A 26,852-nucleotide genomic window follows, 5' to 3' on the forward strand; every position below is an offset into this window, starting at 1 on the left:
GGGTGCTTTATAAACAAAAGAAATGTATTTCTCACAGTTCTGGAGGCTGGGAAGTCCAAGATCATAGTGCGGACAGATTTGGTGTCTGGTAAAAGTTTGCTCTTTGCTGCTGCTTTTTTAACATACTAACTGTACACATTTGTGGGGTACATGTGATATTGTGACACATGCATCAGGGTGTTTAGCATAATCCATTACCTTGAACACTTATTCTTTGTCGGGAACATTCCAAATCTTTTAGATATTTTGAAATACATACCATATCATTAACTATAGTCACCCTACTGAGCTATCAAATACTAGAACTTACTCCTTCTATCTAACTGCATGTTGATACCCATTAATCATTAACCCACCTTTCATTCCTCCCTATTCTCTCCAGCCTCTGGTAACCACCATTCTACTCTCCGCCTCCACAAGATAAACTTCTTTTAGCTCTCTCCTATGAGTAAGAACATGCAATATTTGTCTTTTTGTGTCTGGCTTATTTAACGTAACGACCTCCAGTTCTTGCTCTCTGCTAAGACAGTACCTTGTTGCTACATCCTCATGTGGCAGAAAGCAGAAGGATGACAGAGATGAACACCGTGTCCTCACATGGCAGAAGAAATGAAAGGGCCAGCTAGCTCTCTGAAGCCTCTTTTACAAGGTTATTAATCCCATTCATGAAGGTGGAGGCTTCATGGCCTAATCATCTTGCAAAGGACCCACCTCTTAATATTGTTGCATTGGGGATCACGTTCAATGTGAATTTTAGAAGGACACAAACATTCAAACCACAGTAGGACAGAAACAAGGAAAGCTCCATGGTTTCTGCCCTTGTGCATATTCCACCCTACTTCTCAAAGGAAGCCTCCAAAGGACTTGTGGACACCCCCCACTGCCCAGCCTGGCAATCTAGGCCCCTGAACTTTCCCTCCAGATTCATCTTCTACTAGAGCTCCATGCACGCCTGTACAGGAGGAAGCCCATGCCTTCGTGTACCTTTATCTTTGCTCCCCTAAGCCTGGATGTCCTCTGCACTCCTGCCTACTTCTCCAACACCACCTGTCAAAATTCTAATCTGTCCTTCAATGCCCCACTGAAAGCCTAATGCCCTTGTAGGCCCTTCATGATCCCTTATCCAAAATGTGTGCTCCCCATCTTTGAGTTCTCATGGTACCTTCTGTACATTTCTGACACTCATCATGTTATACTTGAGGATCAAAGTAAATGGACATCTTAGCTCCCTCTTCAGCTATCAGAGAAAAGGGTCCCTGTCTTACCCATACTGGAGGCTTCTCATCTCTCCACCACAGCAGCTGCCTCAAACATTGGATGCTTTACACCAAGGGTGACCATACAATTCACTTTAATTTATTGTTCAAACTAGAACACCTTTGAAAGTGAAAGGAGACCCATTAATAATTATGCAGGGCTCCAAGTGAAACTGATATTGTCCTTGGCTACTTGCACATATGGTTATCTTTTTATGCCAAATAAAGGCTCAAAGAGCAGGAACGCTGGTTATATGGATGGACAGTGATCAGCATGAAGAAGTGGAAGAAAGAGCTTTTCTGTAGTTGGCATTGTTGGGGATGGTCCTACGGGGCAGGTGGTCTCTGAGGTATGTCCAGAAGGTACAGATGGGATTCAGGAAGGTCTCATTAGACACAGACAAGAAGAAATGGCACTATAGAAGGTTGGATGGTGGGAGCAAAGGTGGACTGCATTTGATATGTTCAGGGAAAAGTGAGTGTGGTTTAAATTATGGTTGATGTTGGGGAGAAATAGGCAACACGGTTGGAAAGTGGAGTCGGAAGGAAGGAGGTAAGAACAAGCACCCACATGTTTCTGAGCAGGAAAGAGACAAAGCAAATGTAGAATTTTAGGAGGATTCATCTGGTAGCTGTGTTTAGAGCAGGGAGAGGCTGAGGAGGGGGAGGCCATATGGGATCACTGGAAATAATTTCAGTGTAAGATGATAAGATATTAAAGGAAATATTGCTTACCAAAAAGAGTGAGTCAGGAGAACTTAAAGCGAAAAGTTAACAAGGCTCTGTGATCCACGGGGGTCAGGGGTGGCTTTGGGTTATACTTTGTATAGGTTCTATCTGTTGGTATTGAGATTGAACTAAGAAAGTCAAGGGGCAGAGATAATTTGGAGGAAGAGGCTAAATTTAATTTCCATATGTTGAGTGTGAGGTACCAGTGGCTCATGTAAATGGAAATGTCCAGTAGAGTCAGGGAGGAACCCCTAGGAGGTAGGCAAGGTCAGGACCAGTGAGAAGGATTCAGGAGTCATCCACCTGCAGGAGGCCATAGGTGAAAGAAAGGATGAGATGTCTGGGGCCAAACAGTAGGAAGAGTGATGGCAATTATCAAGATGAGATCTCGGAGAAAGCCTGCGCTTAATGGAGAAGGGAAAGAGGAAGAGACTGAGGATTTGGGGGTGGGGGAGTTGAATGACACAGTCCTGAAGACTAAAGGAAGCTTTGAGAGAGGTGCCCAATTGTGTCAAATTTTGCAGAAAGTTTGAGAAGGATAGACTCGGTGAAAAATGACTTTGGCAACTGAATGACAGTGAAAATGAGATATGTCTAAGGAATTGAACCAGAAATGGATTTCTCTGGCCAATGACATTGCCGGAGGCTGACAAAGGGGCATTGGTTAAATGTTGATGTGATATGTGTGTTTCCTTAAGAAGGACTTAAAGACAGAACAACCAAAAAGTCAGTTAGATACAACTAAAATATGAATGCTTCTTTTATTTATTAATTTACTATTATTATTACTATTCTGAGACAGGGTCTCAGTCTGTCACCCAGGCTGGAATGCAGAGGTGCAATCACGGCTCACTGTAGCCTGGACCTCGTCAGGCTCAGGTGATCCTCGCACCTCAGCCTCTTGAGTAGCTGAGACTGCCTGGCTAACTTTTGTATTTTTTAGTAGAGATGGAGTTTTCTCATGTTGCCCAGGCTGGTCTTGAACTACTGAACTCAAGCGATTCTTCCACCCCAGCCTCCCAAAGTGCTGGGATTATAGGCATGAGCCACCACACTTGGCCTGAATGGCTCTAACATTAACCAGGTTTGTGACCCAAGACCAAAGTACCAAAATGATAGTTACTAACCTGTGATACCTTTTTTCACCTATAAGGTAGCAATACTGGGCATAGAAGAAAGAGCTTTTCTTGATACAGATCCCATCATAATGATACCTGGGAAAATAAAGGCTGTCTTTAAATTTATGTCTAACTACTGACATGCTTTATGGAAAGCAGAAAACAGGCGAGCTAATGAAGACTTGGAGTTCGTCTCCAGGTTTTATCGTTGGCTGCATTTCTCCGGAAAAGCTAATCCTTCAGTCCGACCAAGCTATGTAGACAAGCAACTTCATACACTTTCACACTTATCAGCCTTGAAATGGGCTTGTGGAGGCTCCCCTCTGCCTGCCTGATGCAGGACCTGCTCATCTTAGACAAGTGTGATAGGGAAAGTCTCCTGTGCCCTGCCCCGCCACCCATTAACCTTTTTCAGGTGAAGGGAAAATGACACCCAGGTTCCTTCCACTGAAGTTGTCAGAAACCCAGTAGAGAAGTCAAGACCCCTCTCTGCAGTCCAGACTTTCCTCCGCTAAGCCCAGGGGACTACAGCAGCTTCTCCCGGAGGCTTAAGACAAAATGCTTTCAAGTTCATTATTGCCCAATATTAGTTTTGGCAAACACTTCCACTGTCTTCAATTCCTTGGTGAGTGGCAGCCCCGTTTCCTCATTTGGCTTCAATGTCTTCTCACTGATTTCCCCTCGCAATTTAAAACAAGCAACAAATAGCAATAATAACTGAGTGACAATTATGACACAAGGCACCCAATAATGCTGGAATTTCTTTTCACGTTAGAAATACAACCTTCGGGCCGGGTGCAGTGGCTCACACCTGTAACCTCAGCTCTTTGGGAGTCTGAGGTAGGTGGATCACCTGAGGTCAGGAGTTTGAGACCAGCATGGCCAACATGGGAAAACACTGTCTTTACTAGAAATACAAAAAATTAGCTGGGCGTGGTGACAGGTGCCTGTAAACCCAGCTACTCAGGAGGCTGAGGCAGGAGAATCGCTTGAACCTGGGAGGCGGAGGTTGCAGTGAGCCATGATCATGCCATTGCACTACAGACTAGGTGACAAGGGTGAAACTCCGTCTCAAAAAAAAAAAAAAAAAAGAAAGGTAATATAGCCTCAGGACCGCACCTCCTGAACATAACTCAAGTATGCTCATTGGGGGAACACTGAAATTTTAGTTCAAAGGGTAATTAAAACAGTTCCAAGGCTGGACATGGTGGCTCATGCCTGTAATCTCAGTGCTTCGGGAGGCCAAAGTGGGAGGATCACTTGAGCCCAGGAGTTTGAGACCCACCTGGGCAATTTAGCAAAACCTCATCTCTAAAAACGTAAAAATTAGCCAGGCCTGGTGGAACACACCTGCAGTCCTAGCTACTCAGGAGGCCGAGGTGGGAGGACTGCTTGAGCCCAGGGGCTTGAGGCTGCAGTGAGCAATGATCGCACCATTGCACTCCAGCCTAGGCGATAGTTCCATTATTGGATGTGTGTTAATTATTTAAATATTTCAAGAATGAGACATTTACATAACTGTAGAATAATAAAAATATATTGTAACCTTCATATTTTAACAAAATTCCGAAGAAAATAGAGGCCAGCGTTTGGTTCTAGCACCAACTGAATGATTTCAGGCACTGGGAATTAATGTGAATTGTGGACACTCTTTGGTAAGAGTTGTCATTTATAGTTTGTTTTGTTTTGCATTTTTTGTCATTCATTTTGTGATTTTCCAAATCCTTGTTTTTAACACTTGAAATAAAACAAAAATTCTAAACCTACCTGGCACTTCCTCTAGTGCCCAGCCTCCGGGTGCCAAGGTCAGGAAAAACCAATCTCACAAGCTAGAAGAATAAGCCAGATTTAAAGTTGCAACTTGAAAACTTAGAAACAAACTTCCAATTTTTTTATCTTACAATATTTAAATTATATTTCTATTTCCTCCTTTCTAATAAACAATAAAGAAAATAAGTATAACAATAAAGTAATAAGGTAACAATAAAGAAAATAAATGGAAATGAAATTTTTGGGGAAAAAAAAGACAAGTGTAGCCGGGCGCGGTGGCTCAAGCCTGTAATCCCAGCACTTTGGGAGGCCGAGACGGGCGGATCACGAGGTCAGGAGATCGAGACCATCCTGGCTAACACGGTGAAACCCCGTCTCTACTAAAAAATTACAAAAAACTAGCCGGGCGAGGTGGTGGGCGCCTGTAGTCCCAGCTACTCGGGAGGCTGAGGCAGGAGAATGGCGTGAACCCGGGAGGCGGAGCTTGCAGTGAGCTGAGATCCGGCCACTGCACTCCAGCCTGGGTGACAGAGCAAGACTCCGTCTCAAAAAAAAAAAAAAAAAAAAAGACAAGTGTGAAAAAGAAAACATACCACTTGGAGGTCAGACACGGTGGCTCCTGCCTATAATCCCAACACTTTGGGAGGCTGAGGCAGACAAATCACTCGAGGTCAGGAGTTCAAGATCAGCCTGGCCAAAATGGTGAAACCCTGTTTCTCCAACCTGCTCTCTACTAAAAATACAAAGGCTGAGCATGGTGGCTCACGCCTGTAATTCCAGCACTTTGGGAGGCTGAGGCAGGTGGATCATGAAGTCAAGAGATTGAGACCATCCTGGCCAACATGGTGAAACCCCATCTCTACTAAAAATACGAAACTTAGCTGAGTGTGGTGATGTGTGCCTGTAGTCCCAGCTGCTCAGGAGGCTGAGGCATGGGAATTGCTTGAACCTGGGAGGTGGAGGTTGCAGTGAGCCAAGATCACGCCACTGCACTCCAACCTGGTGACAGAGTGAGACTCCGTCTCAAAACAAACCAACAAACTTAGCCGGGTGTGGTGGCACACACCTGTAGTCCCAGCTACTCTGGAGGCTGAGGCAGGAGAATCAGTGGAACCAAGGAGGCGGAGGTTGCAGTGAGCCAAGATCATGCCACTGCACTCCAGCCTGGGTGACAGAGTGAGACTCTGTCTCAAAAAAAAAAAAAAAAAAAAAAAAAAAAAAAAAAGAAAAGAAAAGAAAAAGAAAAAGAGAAAAAAAGAAAACATCACTTGGAGAAAATGCCATTTAAATGTCGACGTTGGCCAGGTGTGGTGGCTGTCATCCCAGCACTTTGGGAGGCCACGGTGGACAGATCACCTGAGGTCAGGAGTTTGAGATCAGCCTGGCCAACATGGTGAAACCATGTCTCTACTAAAAATACAAAAATTAGCCTGGCGTGAACCCAGGAGGCAGAGGTTGCAGTGAGCCAAGAGTGCATCACACTCTATCCTAGGCGACAAGGGTGAAACTCGGTCTCAAAAACAAAGCAAAACAAAAAACCCTCAGTGTAATTTCTTCCAGTCTTTTTTTCAAAGCCCCGATATGTGTAAGTGTTCTCTGTGTTTCAAAATTTAAAACCTGGCATCACGCAATTAGCATGTCTGCAGCTTTACATTCTATTTTCTTCCCTCAACATTATGCCATGGACGTTTCCCCTTGTCATTAAACATTTTCTGGAAACAGGAAATTATGAACCATAGTTATAATTGGTCTCATAGGTTGGCATCGTAGTCCAACCTGTGAGAATGCTATAATTCTACCATTTTCCTCTTTTTCTAATGTGATAGTCATTTTCACTTTTATTATTAAAGTTCTAGGGTACATGTGCAGAACGTGCAGGTTTGTTACACAGGTATACGTGTGCCATGTTGGTTTGCTGCACTCATCAACTCGTCATTTACATTAGGTATTTCTCCTAATACTATCACTCCACAACCCCCAACCCCACAACAGGCCCCAATGTGTGATGTTCCCCTCCCTGGGTCCATGTGTTCTCATTGTTCAATTCCCACCTATGAGTGAGAACATGCAGTGTTTGGTTTTCTGTCCTTGTGATAGTTTGCTGAGAATGATGGTTTCCAGCGTCATCCATGTCCCTGTAAAGGACATGAACTCATCCTTTTTTATGGCTGTATAGTATTCCATGGTGTATATGTGCTACATTTTCTTAATCCAGTCTATCACTGATGGATTCATAATCCTTTGGGTATACACTCAGTAATGGGATCTCTGGGTCAAATGGTATTTCGAGTTCTAGATCCAGTCTATCATTGATGGATTTATAATCCTTTGGGTATATACTCAGTAATGGGATCTCTGGGTCAAATGGTATTTCTAGTTCTAGATCCTCGAGGAAGCACAACACTGTCTTCCACAATGGCTGAACTAATTTACACTCCCACCAACAGTGTAAAAATGTTCCTATTTCTCCACATCCTCTCCAGCATCTGTTGTTTCCTGACTTTTTAATGATCGCCATTCTAACAGGTGTGAGATGGTACCTCATTGTGGTTTTGATTTGCATTTCTCTGATGACCAGTGATGAGCATTTTTTCATGTCTGTTGGCTACATAAATGTCTTCTTTAGAGAAGTGTCTGTTCATATCGTTTGCCCACTTTTTGATGGTTTTTTTTTTCTTGTAAATTTGTTTAAGTTCTTTGTAGATTCTGGATATTAGCCCTTTTTCAGATGGGTAGATTGTAAAAATTTTCTCCCATTCTGTAGGTTGCCTGTTCACTCTGATGATGGTTTCTTTTGCTGTGCAGAAGCTCTTTAGTTTAATTAGATCCCATTTGTCTATTTCGGCTTTTGTTGCCATTGCTTTTGGTGTTTTAGTCATGAAGTCTTTGCCCATGCCTATGTCCTGAATGGTATTGCCTAGGTTTTCTTCAAGGGTTTTTTAATCATTTTAGGTCTTACATATAAGTCTTTAATCCATCTTGAGTTAATTTTTGTATAAGGTGTAAGGAAGGGATCCAGTTTCAGCTTTCTATATATGGTTAGCCAGTTTTCCCAGCACCATTTATTAAATAGGGAATCCTTTCCCCATTGCTGGTTTTTGTCAGGTTTGTCAAAGATCAGATGGTTGTAGATGTGTGGTGTTATTTCTGAGGGCTCTGTTCTGTTCCATTGGTCTATATATCTGTTTTGGTACAAGTACCATGCTCTTTTGGTTACTGTAGCCTTGTAGTATAATTTGAAGTCAGGTAGCATGATGTCTCCAGCTTTGTTCTTTTTGCTTAGGATTGTCTGGGCTATGCGGGCTCATTTTTGGTTCCATGTGAACTTTAAAGTAGTTTTTTCCAATTCTGTGAAGAAAGTCATTGGTAGCTTGATGGGGATGGCATTCAATCTATAAATTACTTTGGGAAGTATGGCCATTTTCACAATATTGATCCTTCCTATCTATGAGCATGGAATATTCTTTCATTTGTTTGTGTCCCCTCTTATTTTGTTGAGCAGTGGTTTGTAGTTCTCCTTTAAGAGGTCCTTCACATCCCTTGTAAGTTGGATTCCTAGGTATTTTATTCTCTTTGTAGCAATTGTGAATGGGAGTTCACTCATGATTTGGCTGTTACTGGTGTATAGGAATGCTTGTAATTTTTGCACATTGATTTTGTATCCTGAGACTTTGCTGAAGTTGCTTATCAGCTTAAGGAGATTTTGGGCTGAGAAGATGGGGTTTTCTAAATATACAATCATGTCATCTGTAAACAGATATAATTTGACTTCCTCTTTTCCTAATTGAACACCCTTTATTTCTTTCTCTTGCCTGATTACCCTGGCCAGAACTTCCAACACTATGTTGAATAGGAGTGGTAAGAGAGGGCATCCTTGTCTTGTGCTGCTTTTCAAAGGGAATGTTTCCAGTTTTTGCCCATTCAGTATGATATTGGCTGTGGGTTTATAATACATAGCTCTTATTATTTTGAGATATGTTCCATCAACACCTAGTTTATTGAGAATTTTTAGCATGAAGGGCTGCTGAATTTTGTTGAAGGCCTTTTCTGCATCTAGAGATAATCATGTGGTTTCTGTCATTGGTTCTGTTTATATGATGAATTACATTTATTGATTTGAGCATGTTGAACCAGTTTTACATCCCAGGGATGAAGCCGACTTGATCGTGGTGGATAAGCTTTTTGATGTGCTGTTAGATTCGGTTTGACAGTATTTTGTTGAGAATTTTCACATCAATATTCATCAGGGATATTGGTCTAAAATTATCTTCTTTTGTTGTGTTTCTGCCAGGCTTTGGTATCAGGATGATGTTGGCCTCATAAAATGAGTTAGGGAGGATTCCCTCTTTTTCTATTGATTGGAATAGTTTCAGAAGGAATGGTACCAGCTCCTCTTTGTACCTCTGGTAGAATCAGGCTGTGAATCCATATGGTCCTGGACTTTTATTGGTCAGTAGGCTATTAATTATTGCCTCAATTTCAGAACCTGTTATTGGTCTATTCAGAGATTCAACTTCTTCCTGGTTTAGTCTTGGGAGAGTGTATGCGTCCAGGAATTTATCCATTTCTTCTAGATTTTTTAGTTTATTTGAGTAGAGATGTTTATACTATTCTCTGATGGTAGTTTGTATTTCTGTGGGATCAGTGGTGATATCCCCTTTATCACTGTTTATGGCATCTATTTGATTCTTCTCTCTTTTCTTATTAGTCTTGCTAGTGGTCTACCAATTTTGTTGATCTTTTCAAAAAACCAGCTCCTGGATTCATTGATTTTTTGAGGGTTTTTTTTTTTGTGTGCCTCTATCTCCTTCAGTTCTGCTCTCATCTTAGATATTTCTTGCCTTCTGCTAGCTTTTGAATTTGTTTGCTCTTGTTTCTCTAGTCCTTTTAATTGTGATGTTAGGGTGTCGATTTTAGATCTTTCCTGCTTTCCCTTGTGGGTATTTAGTGCTATAAATTTCCCTCTACACACTGCTATAAATGTGTCCCAGAGATTCTGGTACGTTGTGTCTTTGTTCTCATTGGTTTCAAAGAACATCTTTATTTCTGCCTCCATTTCGTTATTTAACCGGTAGTCATTCAGGAGTAGGTTGTTCAGTTTCCATGTAGTTGTCTGGTTTTGACTGAGTTTCTTAATCCTGAGTTGTAATTTGATTGCACTGTGATCTGAGAGACAGTTTGTTGTGATTTCTGTTCTTTTACATTTGCTGAGGAGTGCTTTACTTCCAATTATGTGGCAATTTTAGAGTAAGTGTGATGTGGTGCTGAGAAGAATGTATATTCTGTTGATTCGCGCAGGAGAGTTCTGTAGGTGTCTATTAGGTCTGCTTGGTGCAGGGCTGAGTTCAGGTCCTGGATATCCTTGTTAATCTTCTGTCTTGTTGATCTGTCTAATATTGACAGTGGGGTGTTAAAGTCTCCCATTATTATTGTGTGGGAATCTAAGTCTCTTTGTAGGTCTCTAAGGACTTGCTTTATGAATCTGGGTGCTCCTGTATTGGGTGCATATATATTTAGGATAGTCAGCTCTTCTTGTTGAATTGACCCCTTTACCATTATGTAATGGCCATGTCTCTTCTGATCTTTGTTGGTTTAAAGTGTTTTCTGAGAGACTAGGATTGCAACCCCTGCTTTTTTTTGCTTTCCATTTGCTTGGTAGATCTTCCTCCATCCCCTTATTTTAAGCCTATGTGTGTCTCTGCACGTGAGATGGGTCTCCTGAATACAGCACGCTGATGGGCCTTGACTCTTTATCCAATTTGCCGGTCTGTCTTTTAATTGGGGCATTTAGCCCATTTACATTTAAGGTTAATATTGTTATGTGTGAATTTCATCCTGTCATTATGATGTTCGCTGGTTATTCTGCCATTAATTGATGCAGTTTCTTCCTAGCATTGATGGTCTTTACAATTTGGCATGTTTTTGCAGTGACTGGTTTTCTTTCCATATTTAGTGCTTCCTTCAGGAGCTCTTGTAAGGCAGGCCTGGTGGTGACAAAATCTCTCAGCATTTGCTTGTCTGTAAAGGATTTTATTTCTCCTTCACTTATGAAGCTGAGTTTGGCTGGATATGAAATTCTGGGTTGAAAATTCTTTTAAGAATGTTAAATATTGGCCCCTACTCTCTTCTGGCTTGTAGGGTTTCTGCCGAGATATCCGCTGTTAGTTTGAAGGGCTTCCCTTTGTGGGTGTGGGTAATTTGACCTTTCTCTCTGGTTGCCCTTAACACTTTTTCCTTCATTTCAACTTTGGTGAATTTGACAATTATGTGTCTTGAGATTACTCTTCTCGAGGAATATCTTTGCGGTGTACTCTGTATTTCCTGAATTTGAATGTTGGCCTGCCTTGCTAGGTCGGAGAAGGTCTCCCGGATAATATCCTGAGGAGTGTTTCCTAACTTGGTTCCATTCTCCCCATCACTTTCAGGTACACCAATCAAACGTAGGTTTGGTCTTTCAACATAGCCCCATATTTCTTGAAGGCTTTGTTAATTTCTTGTTACTCTTTTTTCTCTAATCTTGTCTTTTCTCTTTATTTCATTAATTTGATCTTCAATCATTGATATCCTTTCTTCCACTTGATCAAATCGGCTATTGAAGCTTGTACATGCGTCACAAATTTCTTGTGCCATGGTTTTCAGCTCCATCAGGTCATTTAAGGTTTTCTCTACACTGTTTATTCTAGCTAGCCATTCATCTAACCTTTTTCAAGGTTTTTAGCTTCCTTGCAATGGGTTCAAACATCCTCCTTTAGCTCGGAGAAGTTTGTTATTATCGACCTTCTAATTAAGCCTACTTCTGTCAACTTGTCAAAGTTATTCTCTGTCCAGTTTTGTTCCGTTGCTGGCGAGCAGCTGTGATGCTTTGGAGTAGAAGAGGCACTCTGGTTTTTGGAATTTTCAGTGTTTCTGCTCTAGTTTTTCCCCATCTTTGTGGTTTTATCTCCCTTTGGTCTTTGATGGTGGTGATGTTGGTGATCTACAGATGGGGTTTTGGTGTGGATGTCCTTTTTGTTGATGTTGATGTTATTCCTTTCTGTTAGTTTTCATTCTAACAGTCAGACCCCTCAGCTGCAGGTGTGTTGGAGTTTGCTGGAGGTCCACCCAGACCCTGTTTGCCTGGGTGTCACCAGCGGAGGCTGCAGAACAGCAAATATTGCTGCTGCCTGATCCTTCCTCTGGAAGCTTTGTCCCAGAGGGGCACCCGACATATGAGGTGTCTGTTGGCCCCAACTGGGAGGTGTCTCCCAGTCAGGCTACACGGGGGTCAGGGACCCACTTGAGGAGGCAGACTGTCCATTCTTAGAGCTTGAATGCTGTGCTGGGAGAACCACTGCTCTCTTCAGAGCTGTCAGACAGGGACGTTTAAGTATGCAGAAGTTGTCTACTGCCTTTTGTACAGCCTGCCCACAGAGGTGGAGTCTACAGAGGCAGTAGGTCCTGTTGAGCTGCAGCAGGCTCCACCCAGTTCGAGCTTCCTGGCTGCTTTACCTACTCAAGCCTCAGTAATGGCGGATGCCCCTTTTCCCCCCACACCTGGCTGTAGCCTCGCCTTGCAGGTCGATCTCAGACTGCTGTTGTGTTAGCAGGGAGCAAGGCTCTGTGGACATGGGACCTGCTGGGCCCAGCATGAGAGGGAATCTCCTGGTCTGCCAGTTGCTAAGACCTTGGGGGAAAGTGCAGTATTTGGACAGGAGTGAACCGGTTTTCCAGGTACAATCTGTCATGGCTTCCCTTGGCTGGGAAAGGGATATCCCCTGACATCTTGTGCTTCCCAGGTGAGGCGACACCCCGCCCTGCTTCAGCTCACCCTCCATGGACTGCACCCGCTGTCCAACCAGTCCCATTGAGATGAACCAGGAACTTCAGTTGGAAATGCAAAAATCACCCGTCTTCTGCATCAATCTCGCTGGGAGCCGCAGACCGGAGCTGTTCCTATTTAGCCATCTTGGAAGCCAGATCCCATTTTCACTTTTTATTATCCATTTGTTTGCCTAATTTGCTTTCACTTTCTGGGTTTGGCTAGTGAATGCTATCTTGTTTATCAGCACTTTGTTAGAGAGCCATGAAATTACACTTATGATCAATAGAAGTCTGGTCTAGTTTCTGAATCAAAGCGGTTCATGACAAGAACGGCATCCATGCCATGCATGTTGAGAGTGGAAATCCTGGATCATCATGAAATTACAAAACACAGAGCAGGGAAGCCACGATGTTTGGAGCTGTCAAGTAATTATTTCTGTTCTTCTACACCCTGTCCATAATCATTCAGCCCTCACCTCTGCTTGGTTTCATGTTGCATCCCTCTTTTTTTTAATTAGCTCCCAAGCAGTGGGATTCGATGGAAATGTGAACCATTTTTCCTCTCTTCTGGCTCCAGGTCCTACCTCTTCCTGCAGGAAGCCCACATAAGCCAGGATGAAGAGGCAAGACAAAAGAGCAGAGTAGGCAAGTTTGACACAATTAACACCTTGGTCATGCCTCCATATGTGGTGGGTCTTTCAGGGAAGGAGAACCAAAATGTACAGGAGGAAAATGACAGGAGACAAAAGGGGAAGTCAGCCAAATCTAAATGCAGAATTAGAGGCTAGAAATTCCTGTTGTCAACAAGAGATTCTGGCAATTTCATCTCCTCTAACTTAAGAAAATCATTGAAAAGCCCTCCTATATGTTTAGTTGCAAAGCAAAATCAAGACACACATTTTAAGTACCTAAAGAAATTATGACAAAGTATGCAGCAGGCTCAGATTCCAACCCTGAGAAATAATCTGGTGTTTGGGAGAGAAAAGCAGAAGTCAAGTGCCTGATTGTCGGGCAACATAATACTCTGTATATTTGATAATACTGAGTCACCCCAACCCCAGACTATCCTGTGATTTCATGTTAATATAGAGAGCAAATACAACACGGTTAAAATGAAAAACTCAGCTGGGATAACTTGCAGAAAATATAATTAAGTTAAAAATTATATCCTGAATATAGACAGAACGTAATCAATAGGAAATACACCCCAATAGAAAATGGTCTGGTGGTAATATGTACACATAATATACACGTGACCAAAGCGCATGCAAAATTGTTCACCTTATAATCCAATAAATGCAAGTAGAAACAGCTAATTCTAGTTTTTACCCAACAAGTTTTCTGGGGTAGGAATGTTATGAATTTGTGTTAAGAATACCATGAATTATCATCAGGGATGGGAACTGACTGCAATTGTTTACAGTCGGTTGCAAAAAGCAATTTGGCAGGCCATATGTGGGGATCTATCCTAAAAAAACGACCAGATATGGATGGGGACTTACAGTGCTTAAAACAGAGGAAAATTACAAACAACCTATATTTCCAATAAGGGATGTGGTTAGGCTGGGCGCAGTGGCTCACACCTGTAATCCCAGCACTTTGGGAGGCCAACGCGGGTGCATTGCTTAAGCCCAGGGGTCCAAGACCAGCCTGGGCAACTTGGCAAAACCCTGTCTCTACAAACAAAACAAAGGTAGCCAGGTGTGGTGGCACACGTGTAGTCCCAGCTACTTGGGAGGCTGAAGTGGAAGGCTTGCTTGAGCCCAGGAGGCAGAGGTTGCAGTGAGCTGAGATCATGCCACTGTATTCCAGCCTAAGTGATAGAGCAACACTCTACCTAAAAAAAGGAGGGGAATATGCTTAAATTATGGTACACCCCCCAAAATATTTCACAGCTATTATACAAGATGCACTTGAAAATATCTTAATGTGAAGATGTTTATGATATTTGAGGCAAAAAGAATGATAAAAGTATTTCTTGGGTGCTTTCCACGTCCCAGGACTGTTTTATTCTCTTTACATGTGTTTCTCATTCATCTCTTAAAAGAACCTCATGAAGTAGGTACTATTATTAATATTACTATTATTAATATCCTCACTTTACATATGATGAAGTGGAAACAAGATGGTTATCTTACCCAGGGTTACAGTCTAAGAAGTTCCATTCCAGGCTTGGTGCTGTTAAAAATTTTACCATGTTACCTGATGGGTATCTGTCTCTGTCTGCCTGTGTGTCTATCTACCTATTTATCAGTTATTTTCACATTCAAGTGAAAATAATTGAAGAAGAGTTTGTCAAAAGGAGTCCTTATAATAGGTGTGGCCAGGAGGTAAGAAAGCAATAAGAGGCCGTGCAGTACTCAAGGCCCAAAGAGGAGACAAAAATCGAATTAGGAAGAGAAAGTCTTCTGAGGGGTCCTCTTGTCTAATTATTATCTGTCCGTCCGTCATCCATCTACATATCAGTCTTTCAATTCATCTAGCCTTGCAGCCTCTATATGACAGGATGAGGCAAAAAGATAGCAGATAACATGCCATAAAGTGAATTGTGAGATGCATTCCCTAGGGGACTTGTGTCCTCAGGTAGTTAGCTGAAATGTGGTTATGGAAAGCTACAGAAGCCCTTAACACTAATCCCCCACAATGAGGTAGAGAGAAGAGCACGCATAAGGGCCTTTGCGACTTCCAGACCACCCTCTTCCCTGGTGTGGGAGGCCTGTGGGCCCCCTCAGGCCTGAGTCGCTCAAAGAGCGGCATCAGACTCCTGGTGGGCAGTGAGGGCAGGGCTGGCCAGCGGCTCTGGCAGGGGAGTGGAAGGGATGGGTGCAGCTGTGGGTTCAGCCGGCTCACCCACCATCTGTGCAGGCTGAGAATGGCTGTGTCCTCTCCATGAAAGAGCTGGCATGTGGAAGAGCCCAGACTCTGCCTGTGAGGCCCCCTGGAAAGGCGGTCAGTCACAGGAGCCCTGGGAGGTAGCCTGCTGGGCAGGCAGCAGGTGACTGCTGAAAAGGGTCTTTCACCGAGCCTGGGGATGCATGCTGGGACGGTCGCAAGGGAGCCCTGAACACCACCACTGGGAGACAGGGTCCGCCTGCCCCCAGAGCCTGCAGCCATAAAATAAGAACTGTCCAGCCACTTACCTCCTTCTCTCCCTCCCAGAGGGGTCAGGCCACACCTGGTGAGCTGTGGGAGGAGGCAGAGGGAGGGAAGAAGCCCCAGGCCTAGTTCTCTGTAGCAAGATACCAAGCTGGAGGGGAAACAGCTCTACTTTAAACCAAGTTCAGAGTTTTGATATTATCTGGGACTGGATACTCTAAGCATCAGACTGATGACATTGCTGGGTAGTTACAGTGACAAGACTTGGTGTCATCCAAGAGTTTCCAGTAAGGTCATGCTGATTGCTCCAATGTTCACTCAGGAGCTGGGGAAGAACCAGCCACTGGACACCTTCAGACACAGAACAGGAAGATGAAGTCACCATGTGGTTACTTCTCCAGCTCCTGCCGGTCCCATATGTGTGCATGAGTGTGTGCGCACGTCTGCAAATGAACTACACACACGTGCCTGTATCTCTGGACAGGGAAGTGATAGCCGGCACTCATTTTCTTCTTTTTACATGTTTTCCTCTAATTTCCACATTTCCTACAAAGGGGATGTAGTCCTTTTATAATCAGAAAAACATCAGTAAATGTTATTTCAAAAGAGGAAGTCAGCCTTCTGGAAATTCCCTAATCCATGTAAAATATCACTTGTACCAGGAATGAGTCTTACCCATCATATGCCCAGTACAGCCACAAACGCAAGAAACATTCCAACATCTGCACAGGAACTTGGCGAGAAACTGACTCCATTCCCAGGGGAGGAGGGAGGAAGTGAGAATTGCGGATTTTGTTGTTTCTCTTGTAAACACGCTTTGGGATCATATCCTTTTCCTTTCCCCTCCCTTCTCCATTCCGTCACAAATTCAGCAGCACGGAGACCCTTCCCAATACCAGCTCAACTGATGTGGCCCATTTTTCAGGCAAATTTCAAACAAGAGCTGAAAGTCAGTACCTTGGCATCTTGGGGGAATTTTAAAGGAATCCTAGAGTATTGAGATAAAAAATGCCGCCTAGCTGCATGTAGTCACACACTGGAGTCTCTCTAACTTTTTTTCTAATGCTTTGCACTGGAATTACCATGAAGGTGAAACAGCCTTATAAAAACATCTTAAAAAGATTGTGAAAAAGAGTTTTTGCTATGTTAGAAAAGGAGGTAGGAATCCCATGGAGCCAAAACACATCAAGTCAAAGTCACCCACTTCCCTCTGATAAGGGTGGTAGACGGCCGGACGGGAAAAGGCTGCAGGGCCAGGATACCCAGCACTCAGCTCAGCCTTGGATGACATTTCCCAGTATTCAAAGTGATGAAATGGCAAAATATGAGCTGGATGATAGCAGCTGGGGGATTTCCCAGCTACCGGGAAAACCTTAGAGTTACCTAGCAAGATGACTTGATAAAAGACACACTTTTCAAACACAGCCGCTTCAGCAGATTGGGAAGACTGGATGAACCACCTGTGATTCAAGAACATGGTGAGAAATAGAACTGCAGGTCAAAACTGAACAGGTGGCTGGGCACAGTGGCTCACACCTGTAATCTCAGCACTTAGGGAGGCTGAGGCGGGCAGATCACGAGATCAGGAGATCGAGACCATCCTGGCCAACACAGTGAAACCCAGTCTCTACTAAAAAAAATACAAAAAAATTAGCTGGGTGTGGTGGTGCACACCTGTTGTCCCAGCTACTTGGGAGGCTGAGGCAGGGGAATTGCTTGAACCTGGGAGGCAGAGGTTGCAGTGAGCCAAGATCATGCCACTGCACTCCAGCCTGGCGACAGAGCAAGACTCTGTCTCAAACAAACAAACAAAAAACACAAAAAATTGAAGAGGTAAAATACAATAGGAATAAGAGAATAGCTACTCTTGGGTTCAAATAGTTAATTACATGATGATAACTGATAACATTTTGTATTTATATAGATTAATATTTTACAGTTTACAAGACTGGGGAGGCTTACCTTAATTTCAACTCTTTAGAAAAAAAATACTTAAGGGTTGATTCTGTTGACTATAAGTTTAAAGTGAACAGATACAGAAAAATAAAAGCCAATAGTAGCCAAAAAAAGGTAAGCACTCTTGTCCTTTGAGCACATCTGAGGCAGTGGGTTACGCCCTTGGGGCCACCTTTAAGAGAAACATCAATAATTGAAGTCATAATGAAACAGGTGGGCAGAGAGGTGAAGGGAAGACAGGGAGAGGTGAAGAGTTGTTTCAAATATGTAAGCAGCCTCCATATTAGAAGATTCTGTGATTATCAGAAGTGTAGAACTTCCACAAATGACCAGAAGTTTCAAAGATGAAGACTGTGTTTGGGAGATCAGATCTAATCATTTCGATGTTTTGCAAGTAAAATATAAATCCACAGGATTGCTGGGGGGAGGGTAATGGTTTGGCCACATCCCTTGATGTCAGTCAGCCATACGCCCCCTAATGCTGCAAGTTCACTCCTGGACATACAGATGCAAGAGGCAGGAGGCTAACTTGAACCTGGGAGGTGGAGGCTGCAGTGAGCCGAGGTCGCACCACTGCTCCAGCCTGGGCAACGAGGGAAATTCTGTCTTAGGAAAAAAAAAAAAAAAAAAAAAAGAGATCTTAACCCCCAGAGATCTTTTAAGAGCCAATGAATTCTCTCAGCACAACCCAATTGTGAGAAACATCAGTTGACCGATATCACAAAGTGGCTCTTAGTTTGTGTGGTGCCAAAGCGTCTCTCAGAACTTGGCATTTCTCTGCAGGGAATACCATCCCAGCAAACCTGGCTTCCTGAGGAGTGCTTGGAGCTGCCATAATTACATTCCCTTAGGTGCTACCCATTCCTTATCCTTCCTGGCCCCTCACTATGAAGTGTGGACAAAAGGAAGTGGCTAACAGGACAGCTCTTCAATTAGCTGAAGGATGTTGACCAGCTGGTGGGAAGGAAGCCAAAGATACCCACTGAAAATCCATTAGACCCAAATACATTGCAACACTTCCTCCATTAACTTGCTTCCCTTTTTTGCACTCAAGTGAATACAGCGTTCTTAATCTTCAACAACTTACCTTCCCAAAGGTGGCCGGGTTGACTTGGTTCTCAATGTTTTGCCCACAGGTCTCCACGTAAATCTCATACATGAGACAGCGAGGGACACTGCACCCTTCGCAAATGCAGAAGTTGTCGACCAACCTGGAAGAGAGGAGGACAAGGGAGAGGAAATTGGCATTTGTTTATCTAGAGCAAAATATTTTGTCAAAATCAATGGTCAAGATGTGTGTGAGGTTCCAATAAATGAAACGTCTAATTCATTGGATGAATCCCTGCGAAGGCTCACAACCAGCATCACGAATGTACCCGTTTGTCCTTAGGCCAGTGCTAAGTATATTGACTGTGGCTTTTAGAAGATCAGAAGCCCATAAAGTATCTTTGTTTCCTGGCAGGTTGGCATGCTAAAAGAAGTTCAAATGAGGACTTCAGCAGACACTGTTTCATAGACCTTTATAAAGGTTATGGCCAAGAGCTACATAACTACAAAGTGGAGAATTTATTCATTCTACTTTATGAATAAGACACAAAACAATACTCAGGGAAAGCCTATCACCCTGCAGGTGACCGCAGGAGCCAGCCTGGCTTCCCAGGCCCCATTTTCACATCCTTCCCTCTCCAATTCCTGTTCCTCTGAAGAAGTTGCTTGCATGGTTCTTAAACCCCTGTGGTTTAGGGCAGGCCATTATGTTTGGATTCTTTGAATTGCAATGAGGTGTAAAATGCAAGACACCAAGAGACACTGAGAGAGGCAGAGTGCTTTTGCTCTGCTCTCTTCCCTACTGGGTACAGAGCCAAGGCAGCACAGAGCGAATGCAGCAGTGCCTGTGACCTCTGCTCAAAGTGATACCTTCAACTACACCAGTGCTCCCGGTCTGGGGGCAGAGTGTATTCCTTACCAATAAGGGGCTCTGGGTGAGGTTCACAGACCACCCCCGGCCCCTGGGGACAGCCAGGTGCCTGTTCCAGCAGCAATATGTCAGTGGGGGGGTGGGGTGAGTGGTGAAGGTTGCCTGGGTCAGAAAGTGTCCATAGTGATACCCAGCTACAACCTTCCTTTCCCAGTGGGATGGACCGTCGTTCTTTAAAAAAAATCCACAAAGCAAGCCAGTGTAACTCTTAAACAAAGAGGAATATTTACAGACAACACATCTCCTTGGCATTTGTTTTTCTAGAGCAAAATATGGGTATTTTGCTTTATATGGGTATATGGGTAGTATACAGCTTGTCTTCTGGAATGAGGCACACTGAGGCCAAATGTACTTTCCTTGGGAACTAAAGGATATAGTCACAATTGTTAACCCCACTGGCTTTCCAAAAAAAAGGCACAAGAACATAACGAATGGGGGAATCTCTGACCCTGCAACGTTTCCTTGGGGTGATCAATTACCACAGGCCCAGGGGCCTCAAACAACAGAAATGCATTCTCACAGTTCTGGAAGTTGGAAGCCTAAAAATCAAGTGCCAGCAAGATTGGTTCCTTCCAGAGGCTCTGAGGGAGACCCTGCTGCATATTTTTCTCCTTGTTTCTAGTGACTGCTGGAAATCCTTGGTGTTCCTCGGCTTCACTCCAGTTCCTGCCTGTGTCTTACATGGCCTTCTCCCTGTGTGTCCGTTATCTCTGTGAATTTTCTTTTTTTGTATTTTTTTTTTAGTAGAGACAGGTTTTGCCATGTTGGCCAGGCTGGTCTTGAACTGGGCTCAAGCAATCCTCCCACCTTAGCCTCCTAAAGTGCCAGGATTACAGGCGTGAGTTGCCGTGCATGGCTAGTATCTCTGTGAATTTTCCTATCAAGATACCAGTGATTGGATTTAGAGCCCATCCTAATTCAGGATGACTTCCATTTAACTAATTACATCTACAAAGATCCTGTTTCCAAATAAGGTTACATTCTGAGGTTCTGGGTGGACATGAGTTTTTTTGGGGGGGGATGTTATTCAACCCAGTACAGGCACCAAGGAAGTAGATTTTTCTCGGATGCTTCCCTAAATCAATGTGGGAACATGACACTTCAGATACTTCACAATGGTTTAAATGCAGCTGCTACTGCATCAATTATTTGGCTCAAAGTTGAGTACAGGGTGATATCTATTGGTGGGATGGTGGGGTGGGGAAGTGGCAGATTCGTATATAGTCAGCATACAGATATACACACACATATATACAAATATATATAATACATATATATACACACATAGAGAGAGAGGCTCCCTCTGGAATACAGTGGTGCAATCATAGCTCATTGCATCCTCAAACTCCTGGGCTCAAGGGATCCTTCTGCCTTAGCCTCCTGAGTAGCTGGGACTACAGGCGTGTGACCATGTCCAGATACTTTAAAAAAAAAAAAAAAAAAATGTGTAGAGACAGGGTCTCACTATGTTGCCCAAGCTAGTGTTGACCTCCTGTTGTTGAGCAATCCCCCTACCTTGGCCTTCCAAAGTGCTGGGATTACGGGCACAAGCCACTGCACCTGGCTTATATTTCTTTTGTTAAGACACTACTTGTTGATATATGAAAAACTCAATATTGGAAGTATCCCAGGAAAGTGTTGGCTAAATCCGGGAAACTGCAGCAAAATGTGATGTGCATTGAATTCAAACTCACTTCTGTTTATTCATAGTTACTCCAGATTTAGTTAGGGAACGCTCTCCTTAAAAAAGAAGTGTAAAACACACAAACTCCTTAAAATGAACTCCAGTTTTCCATGTTTGCTGATTGTTCTTTCCTGTGACAGATGCTCATTTGTTCTAAGTCTCTATGAATTGCTGTCCTCTAATTTCAAAATGATACTACCGAGCCTGCCTGTTACCTACGTGGAGTAGGAAGGCCAAATAATACCCTTAATAACAGTAAAGGTCTGTGGCCAAGAGTCCTTTCTATGCCACACACGTAAAGGGCCACCTTTGGATGTGAGCTCTATGTGGCTGCCTTGGTCCTGGCAGTTCCAAGAGATTCATCTTGTCTCTGACCATGTGTCTGTGGTCATTTGCCCAACATTCTAAGCCAAATCACAGAGACTGATCAATGGCAGCCAGTCAGCATACAGTAACTGGACAAGCAGAAAGTTTGAAAGTGGACTTTGTCACCCAGTAGTTGCCTCAGCCTTCGGCGTCCACACACGTGGGAAATTACGATCATGACTCTTACCCTGGGCTTTGAATCTCAAAGACCCGGGTTTCCATTCTCAGGAGAATCTGAGACACCTGAGAGTTTTTGTGATTAGAAAACAAGTACATGACGGGCCTACTACCCTGGCTTGCACACAGAAGCTCTTATTATCCTTTTTTTGTCTACCATCAAAATCTGGAATGGAAGCAAGAAAGATGCTGATGTTGGCAGAGTGGCAGCACAGAGTACCTGCTGTAGGTGAGCCTGACTTCCAACCACCTGGGGCTCCAAGGAAAGCCTGAAAGGGGACTGGCAGAACTGCTGGCAGGTGACATTAAGGGTTTTAAACTCTACTACCAAAATGTTCTTTGGTGATACACCTGGGAATAAAGCCTGCTTGATAAAGATCACTAGATTCCTTGCTTACCTGCCTATTAACACTATTTTCCTGGTTTTGCCATCAGACAGGGTGGATTGAGACCTTGAGACCATTCACGATGTTCTCACTTTGAGTGATGAACAATCTGATGATTACTGACTTCACAGCACAAATACTTAGCCAGTGGTTCACACATTTTCTGAGTACTCTTTAAAGAAAAATGTCATGAGCAACTGGACGTGGTGGCTCACGCCTGTAATCCCAGCACCTTGGGAGGCTGAGATGGGCAGATCACCTGAGGTCAGGAGTTCAAGGCCAGTCTGGCCAACATGGCAAAACCCCATTTTCACTAAAAATACAAAAATTAGCTGAGCGCAGTGGTGTGTGCCTGTAATCCCAGCTACTCGGGAGACTGAGGTAGGAGAACTGCTTGAACCCAGGAGGTGGAGGTTGCAGTGAGCAGAGATAGTGCCACTGTACTCCAGCCTGGGAGACACAGCGAGACTGTATCTCAAAAAGAAAAAAAGAACAAAAAAAACAAACAAAAAAAAGAAAAATGTCGTGAGCCCACCCAAACTAGGAACCAGAGTCCGTTTTGGTTCCAGCTGATCAAAAGCTACCATGAATTCTGCACCTTTCCAAATACATTTGTATTTCTAAACTTTCAACAGAGTCTGCAGAAATTTGTAAAAGTCTATGTGGGAAATAGTTATGTAGTCTACAGCCAGGGCTCAGCATGCGTTGGGATTAGATAATGCTTAGGTTTTGCCTGGTCTGAAGCCAGGGGTCAGGCCTGCTAGGTCTGCACCCCAGCAAGGAAGTCAGATCACCGTTCTTTGTGCTCCCCAGAGCTTTAACCCCAGCTCTCCCCGTTTCTGCAATCTTTCCTGTCCATGAAACAGAAACCTTCTATTACCTCTGGCCCCCAAGACTTGACCAAGCTCTCCTGGGACCTTTCTCCTGGGAGAATTTATCCAGTGTGGATGACAACGGCACTGATGTCTCTAAGACATGCTGAGGACCTAACAAGTGACTGATTAGAAGACAAAACAACAAAGTAATGTGGAAAATGGCAGATTTCCTCCACAGGACAACAGCTGGGCCCCTCCCTGGTCTTTCACTCAGATGCTGGCTAACAGAGTTGTCTCCAGGCACTCAGGCCCCTCGCCCTGCGCTACCCACTACTGCTCCTCCAGCACTGGTAACACCTTCCAGGCTTTGCAATACCAGAGACTGTTCTTGATGTTAAAACCACCAGTGCCAACCATCTGTTTTGGGTGTTTTGTTGTTGCTGGAGATGGAGTTTCACTCTTGTTGCCCACGCTAGAGCGGAATGGCGTAATCCTGGTTCACTACACCCTCCAGCTCCCAGGTTCAAGTGATTCTCCTGCCTCAGCCTTACAGTAGCTGGGATTTATAGGTGCCCGCCATCACACCCAGCTAATTTTTCTATTTTTAGTAGAGACGGGTTTCCACCATGTTAGCCATGCTGGTCTCAAACTCCTGAGCTCAAGTGACCCACCTGCCTCGGCCTCCCGAAGTGCTGGGATTACTGGCCTGAGCCACCACAGCTGGCCTCAACGATCTGTTAAACATACTACCTCATCAGCTGGATGTCTAAAGAACAGCCCTCCCCAATGAAACGGTGACCTCCTCCCTTATTTCCATTGCCTCCACCTCCCCAACCTTGAAGAGGGGCCTATAGGGATAAGAACTTGTAATATGGGACTTGAATAAGTCACACTCTCTGCTAAAACGGTCTACACCAGGGGTGTTCAATCTTTTCTACCCTGGGCTACACTGGAAGAACTCTCTTGGGTCACATATAAAATACACTAACACTAATGATAGCTGATGAGCCAAAACAAACAAATCTCATAGTGTTTTAAGCAAGTTTATGAAGGCCCAATATGGTGGCTCATACCTGTAATCTCAGCACTTTGGGAGGCCGAAGCAGGCAGATCACTTGAGGTCAGGACTTCTAGAACAGCCTGGCTAACATGGTAAAACCTTGTCTCTAACAAAAATACAAAAATTAGCAGGGCATGATGGCGAAGGCCTGTAATCCCAGCTACTATGGAAGGATAAGGCAGGAGAACCACGAACTCAGGAGGCGGAGGTCACAGTGAACCAAGATCATGCCACTGCACTCCAGACTGGCCAACAGAGCAAGACTCCATCACAAAAAAAAAAAAAAAAAGGAATAGAAAAGAAAGTTTCCAAATTTGCGTTGGGCCTCATGCGGCCCTTAGGCCGAGGGTTGGACAAGCTTGGTCTAGACCATCATAGGCCTCCTGGTTACCATTTGAAGTGAGTTCACAAACGGTCTTAGGAGGATGTTCAGGTATTTTTAAATCAGTCTCATCATTCTTTCAAGTCTCTGGAGCATAATTTAAACCCTGGAAACTCTAATTTACTAAATGGCTACCTGAAGTCACTGAAAGGCATCCTGAGTCCCTTCTTCTAAGAACGCCGCTGCATGAGGGCCTGGGGTCAGCGAGTGTACAGAAGCCCAGCCCAGCTATGTCACCCTGAAAAACGCTGTGTGCTTCAGTGTTCATTCGTGTTTTTTTTTTTTAATCTCATTGAAGGCATATCAAAAATGTTCTTTTGGAGGAAAATAACTGTTTAGGCCTGCCAGGGTTATAATCACAAACACGCCCTTCCTTTTTGTTTCACTCACATGACTTTTTCAAAAGTCTTCCCTGAGAAATATGCTTTGAAACTTCAAAACAGAAAAATGCACTCTGTTATATAACAGCTATTCACCTTGTAAAACTAAAGGTCCTAGAACTGGTTTCAATTATTTTCCTATTTAAGAAGATCTGCAACCCCGTGAGTTTCTCAGTCCCAAGGGCTAAGGATATTTTTCTTTCCCTTTTTTCCTGCTTCAACTTAAATAGCTAGAAGTGAATTTCACAATGTGGAATGCAATGTGGAAAGCTAAAAACTCCTTAGCTTTAACTGAGGAAACATCTCATCCTGGATCTAGGGAGAGAAGCTTTTCCTCCTCTGGCCAGTGTCCAGGCGCTTTTGGATGCACATGGAAGTAGAGTCCAACCAACGGGCCCCCGCGGAAGGCCCCCGCATGGCTTTCCGCGGGAAGGGTGACAACGGGGAACCCCCAGATGGGAAGCCCGGCCCCATTGCCGACTCGGACCCGGGGCTTTTACGCGTGTCCGTGCATGGGAGGTCCCTCTGCGCTGGGGCGGGTGTGCGGGCATCAGAAAGCGCTGGGCCTGGGGCCGCTCCTCACACCCGGCTTTCACTCGGCGTCCCGACGGCAGCCGTAGCGGGAACCACGCTTCCCCTCCCCGGCCCCACCTCCTCCATCCGAGCGTCCCGGGGGCCGGGCGGCTCACCACTGGATGACGCCGCTGTGCGGGCCCCGGCTGTCCCCGAGGCTCGACAGCAAGGCCGGCACCCGCTCCGCCATGGCTCGGTCCCGGGCCTGCAGCACCGAGGCAGGCAGCGAGCAGCGGCCGTGGGCGGCGATGGGTTGCACCGGTCCTGCCACCGCCGCTCCTCGGTGTTTACTTTAGAAAGGGGCGCGCGGGGCGCGGGGCGGAAACCCAGTCCGCCAGGTCCGAGCCCGGGTGCGCGAGGGCGCGCGGCGAGCCCGGCAGGCCACAGCCCCCCAACCCCCTCGCCCTGCATCCTGCGGTGTGGGCTGCAGCCATCTCCCGCTCGCACCCAGCGCCCGTCCCACCTCCGTACCAACCGATCAAACAGGCACGCAAACAAGCACCAACTTACACCTTTTCCAGTCTGGTCGCGGTGTTGAGTTCGTGGGGGTCCTTGACTGACTTGTGCATTGGAGTTATCCAGTTTTCAAAAATACTGATACCTGGCTGCCGCTCCCCACCCCAGCGCCCCCCGCCCCAAGAGGTTCTGATGAACTGGTCTGGGTGAGGGCAGGCTGGGCCAACCGGCTTTTTCAGGCTCCCCGGGTGATGCTAATGTGCCCGCCGTTGCCAGACACCACTGGACCTAGGAGTTGTGAAAAATCTCCGAGCTCAGAATTTCTGACAGGCGGGTGCACGGGGACTTCTAGGAGGCTGGTCCCAGGTGACTCCAGTGTGCCGCTCGCTCCAGGTGAGCAGTGCCACCTCAACGTGAGTCCCCATATCTGCAGCCAGGCCCTGCAAGTCCTTGCCCTCCAGAGCCATTTATGTCAGTGTCGTTGCTGTGTGACATGGAGCTGCTGGCCCTCTCCAAACTCATTTCCTTTCTGGGGAACTGTGTGGTTATCGTGAGTATTAAGTGGCATTCACTTGCAAGGCTGTGGCGTAGTCAGAGCTCAGTCACGCAGCCTTTACTGTGGCTGCTGCTTCAGAGTCTCCGGGTAAGGATTTCTCAATCTAGATCAAAAACACATTTGCCGACTTAGCAACAACAAAAACCAAACCGCCCAGTTTACAAATGGGCAAAGGACTTGGATAGATATTTCTCCAAAGAAGATACATAAATGCCTACTAAACACATGAAAAGATGCTCAACATCATTAATCATTAGGAAACGCAAACAAAAACCATACCCAAGAGGAAGGCTATTATTTAAAACATAGAAACT

General features: G+C 44.7%; 1 protein-coding gene across 9 annotated transcripts in view; it reads right to left on the reverse strand.

Annotated features, from left to right (window-relative positions):
* The window catches only part of RFX8 (regulatory factor X8), a 77,948-nt gene extending 51,444 nt beyond the window's left edge, over positions 1-26,504 (reverse strand). For 4 of the 9 annotated variants that reach the window (XM_038004225.2, XM_038004227.2, XM_008008207.3 and 1 more), the window contains exons 1-4: positions 26,037-26,504; positions 18,813-18,936; positions 4,871-4,932; positions 3,113-3,199 (exon numbers count right to left, since the gene is read on the reverse strand). In XM_038004225.2, coding sequence (XP_037860153.2) covers positions 3,113-3,199; positions 4,871-4,932; positions 18,813-18,936; positions 26,037-26,095 — 332 coding nt within the window. In that variant the 5' untranslated portion in view covers positions 26,096-26,504. Of the gene's footprint in view, positions 1-3,112; positions 3,200-4,870; positions 4,933-18,812; positions 18,937-25,642; positions 25,853-26,036 lie in introns of those variants that run through there. The other 5 variants (XM_038004226.2, XM_038004224.2, XM_038004229.2 and 2 more) reach the window with 3 other exon arrangements.
* Positions 26,505-26,852: the final 348 nt, after the last annotated feature.

The sequence above is a fragment of the Chlorocebus sabaeus genome, chromosome 14 (genome assembly GCF_047675955.1).
Source record: "Chlorocebus sabaeus isolate Y175 chromosome 14, mChlSab1.0.hap1, whole genome shotgun sequence".
Lineage (NCBI taxonomy): Eukaryota > Metazoa > Chordata > Mammalia > Primates > Cercopithecidae > Chlorocebus > Chlorocebus sabaeus.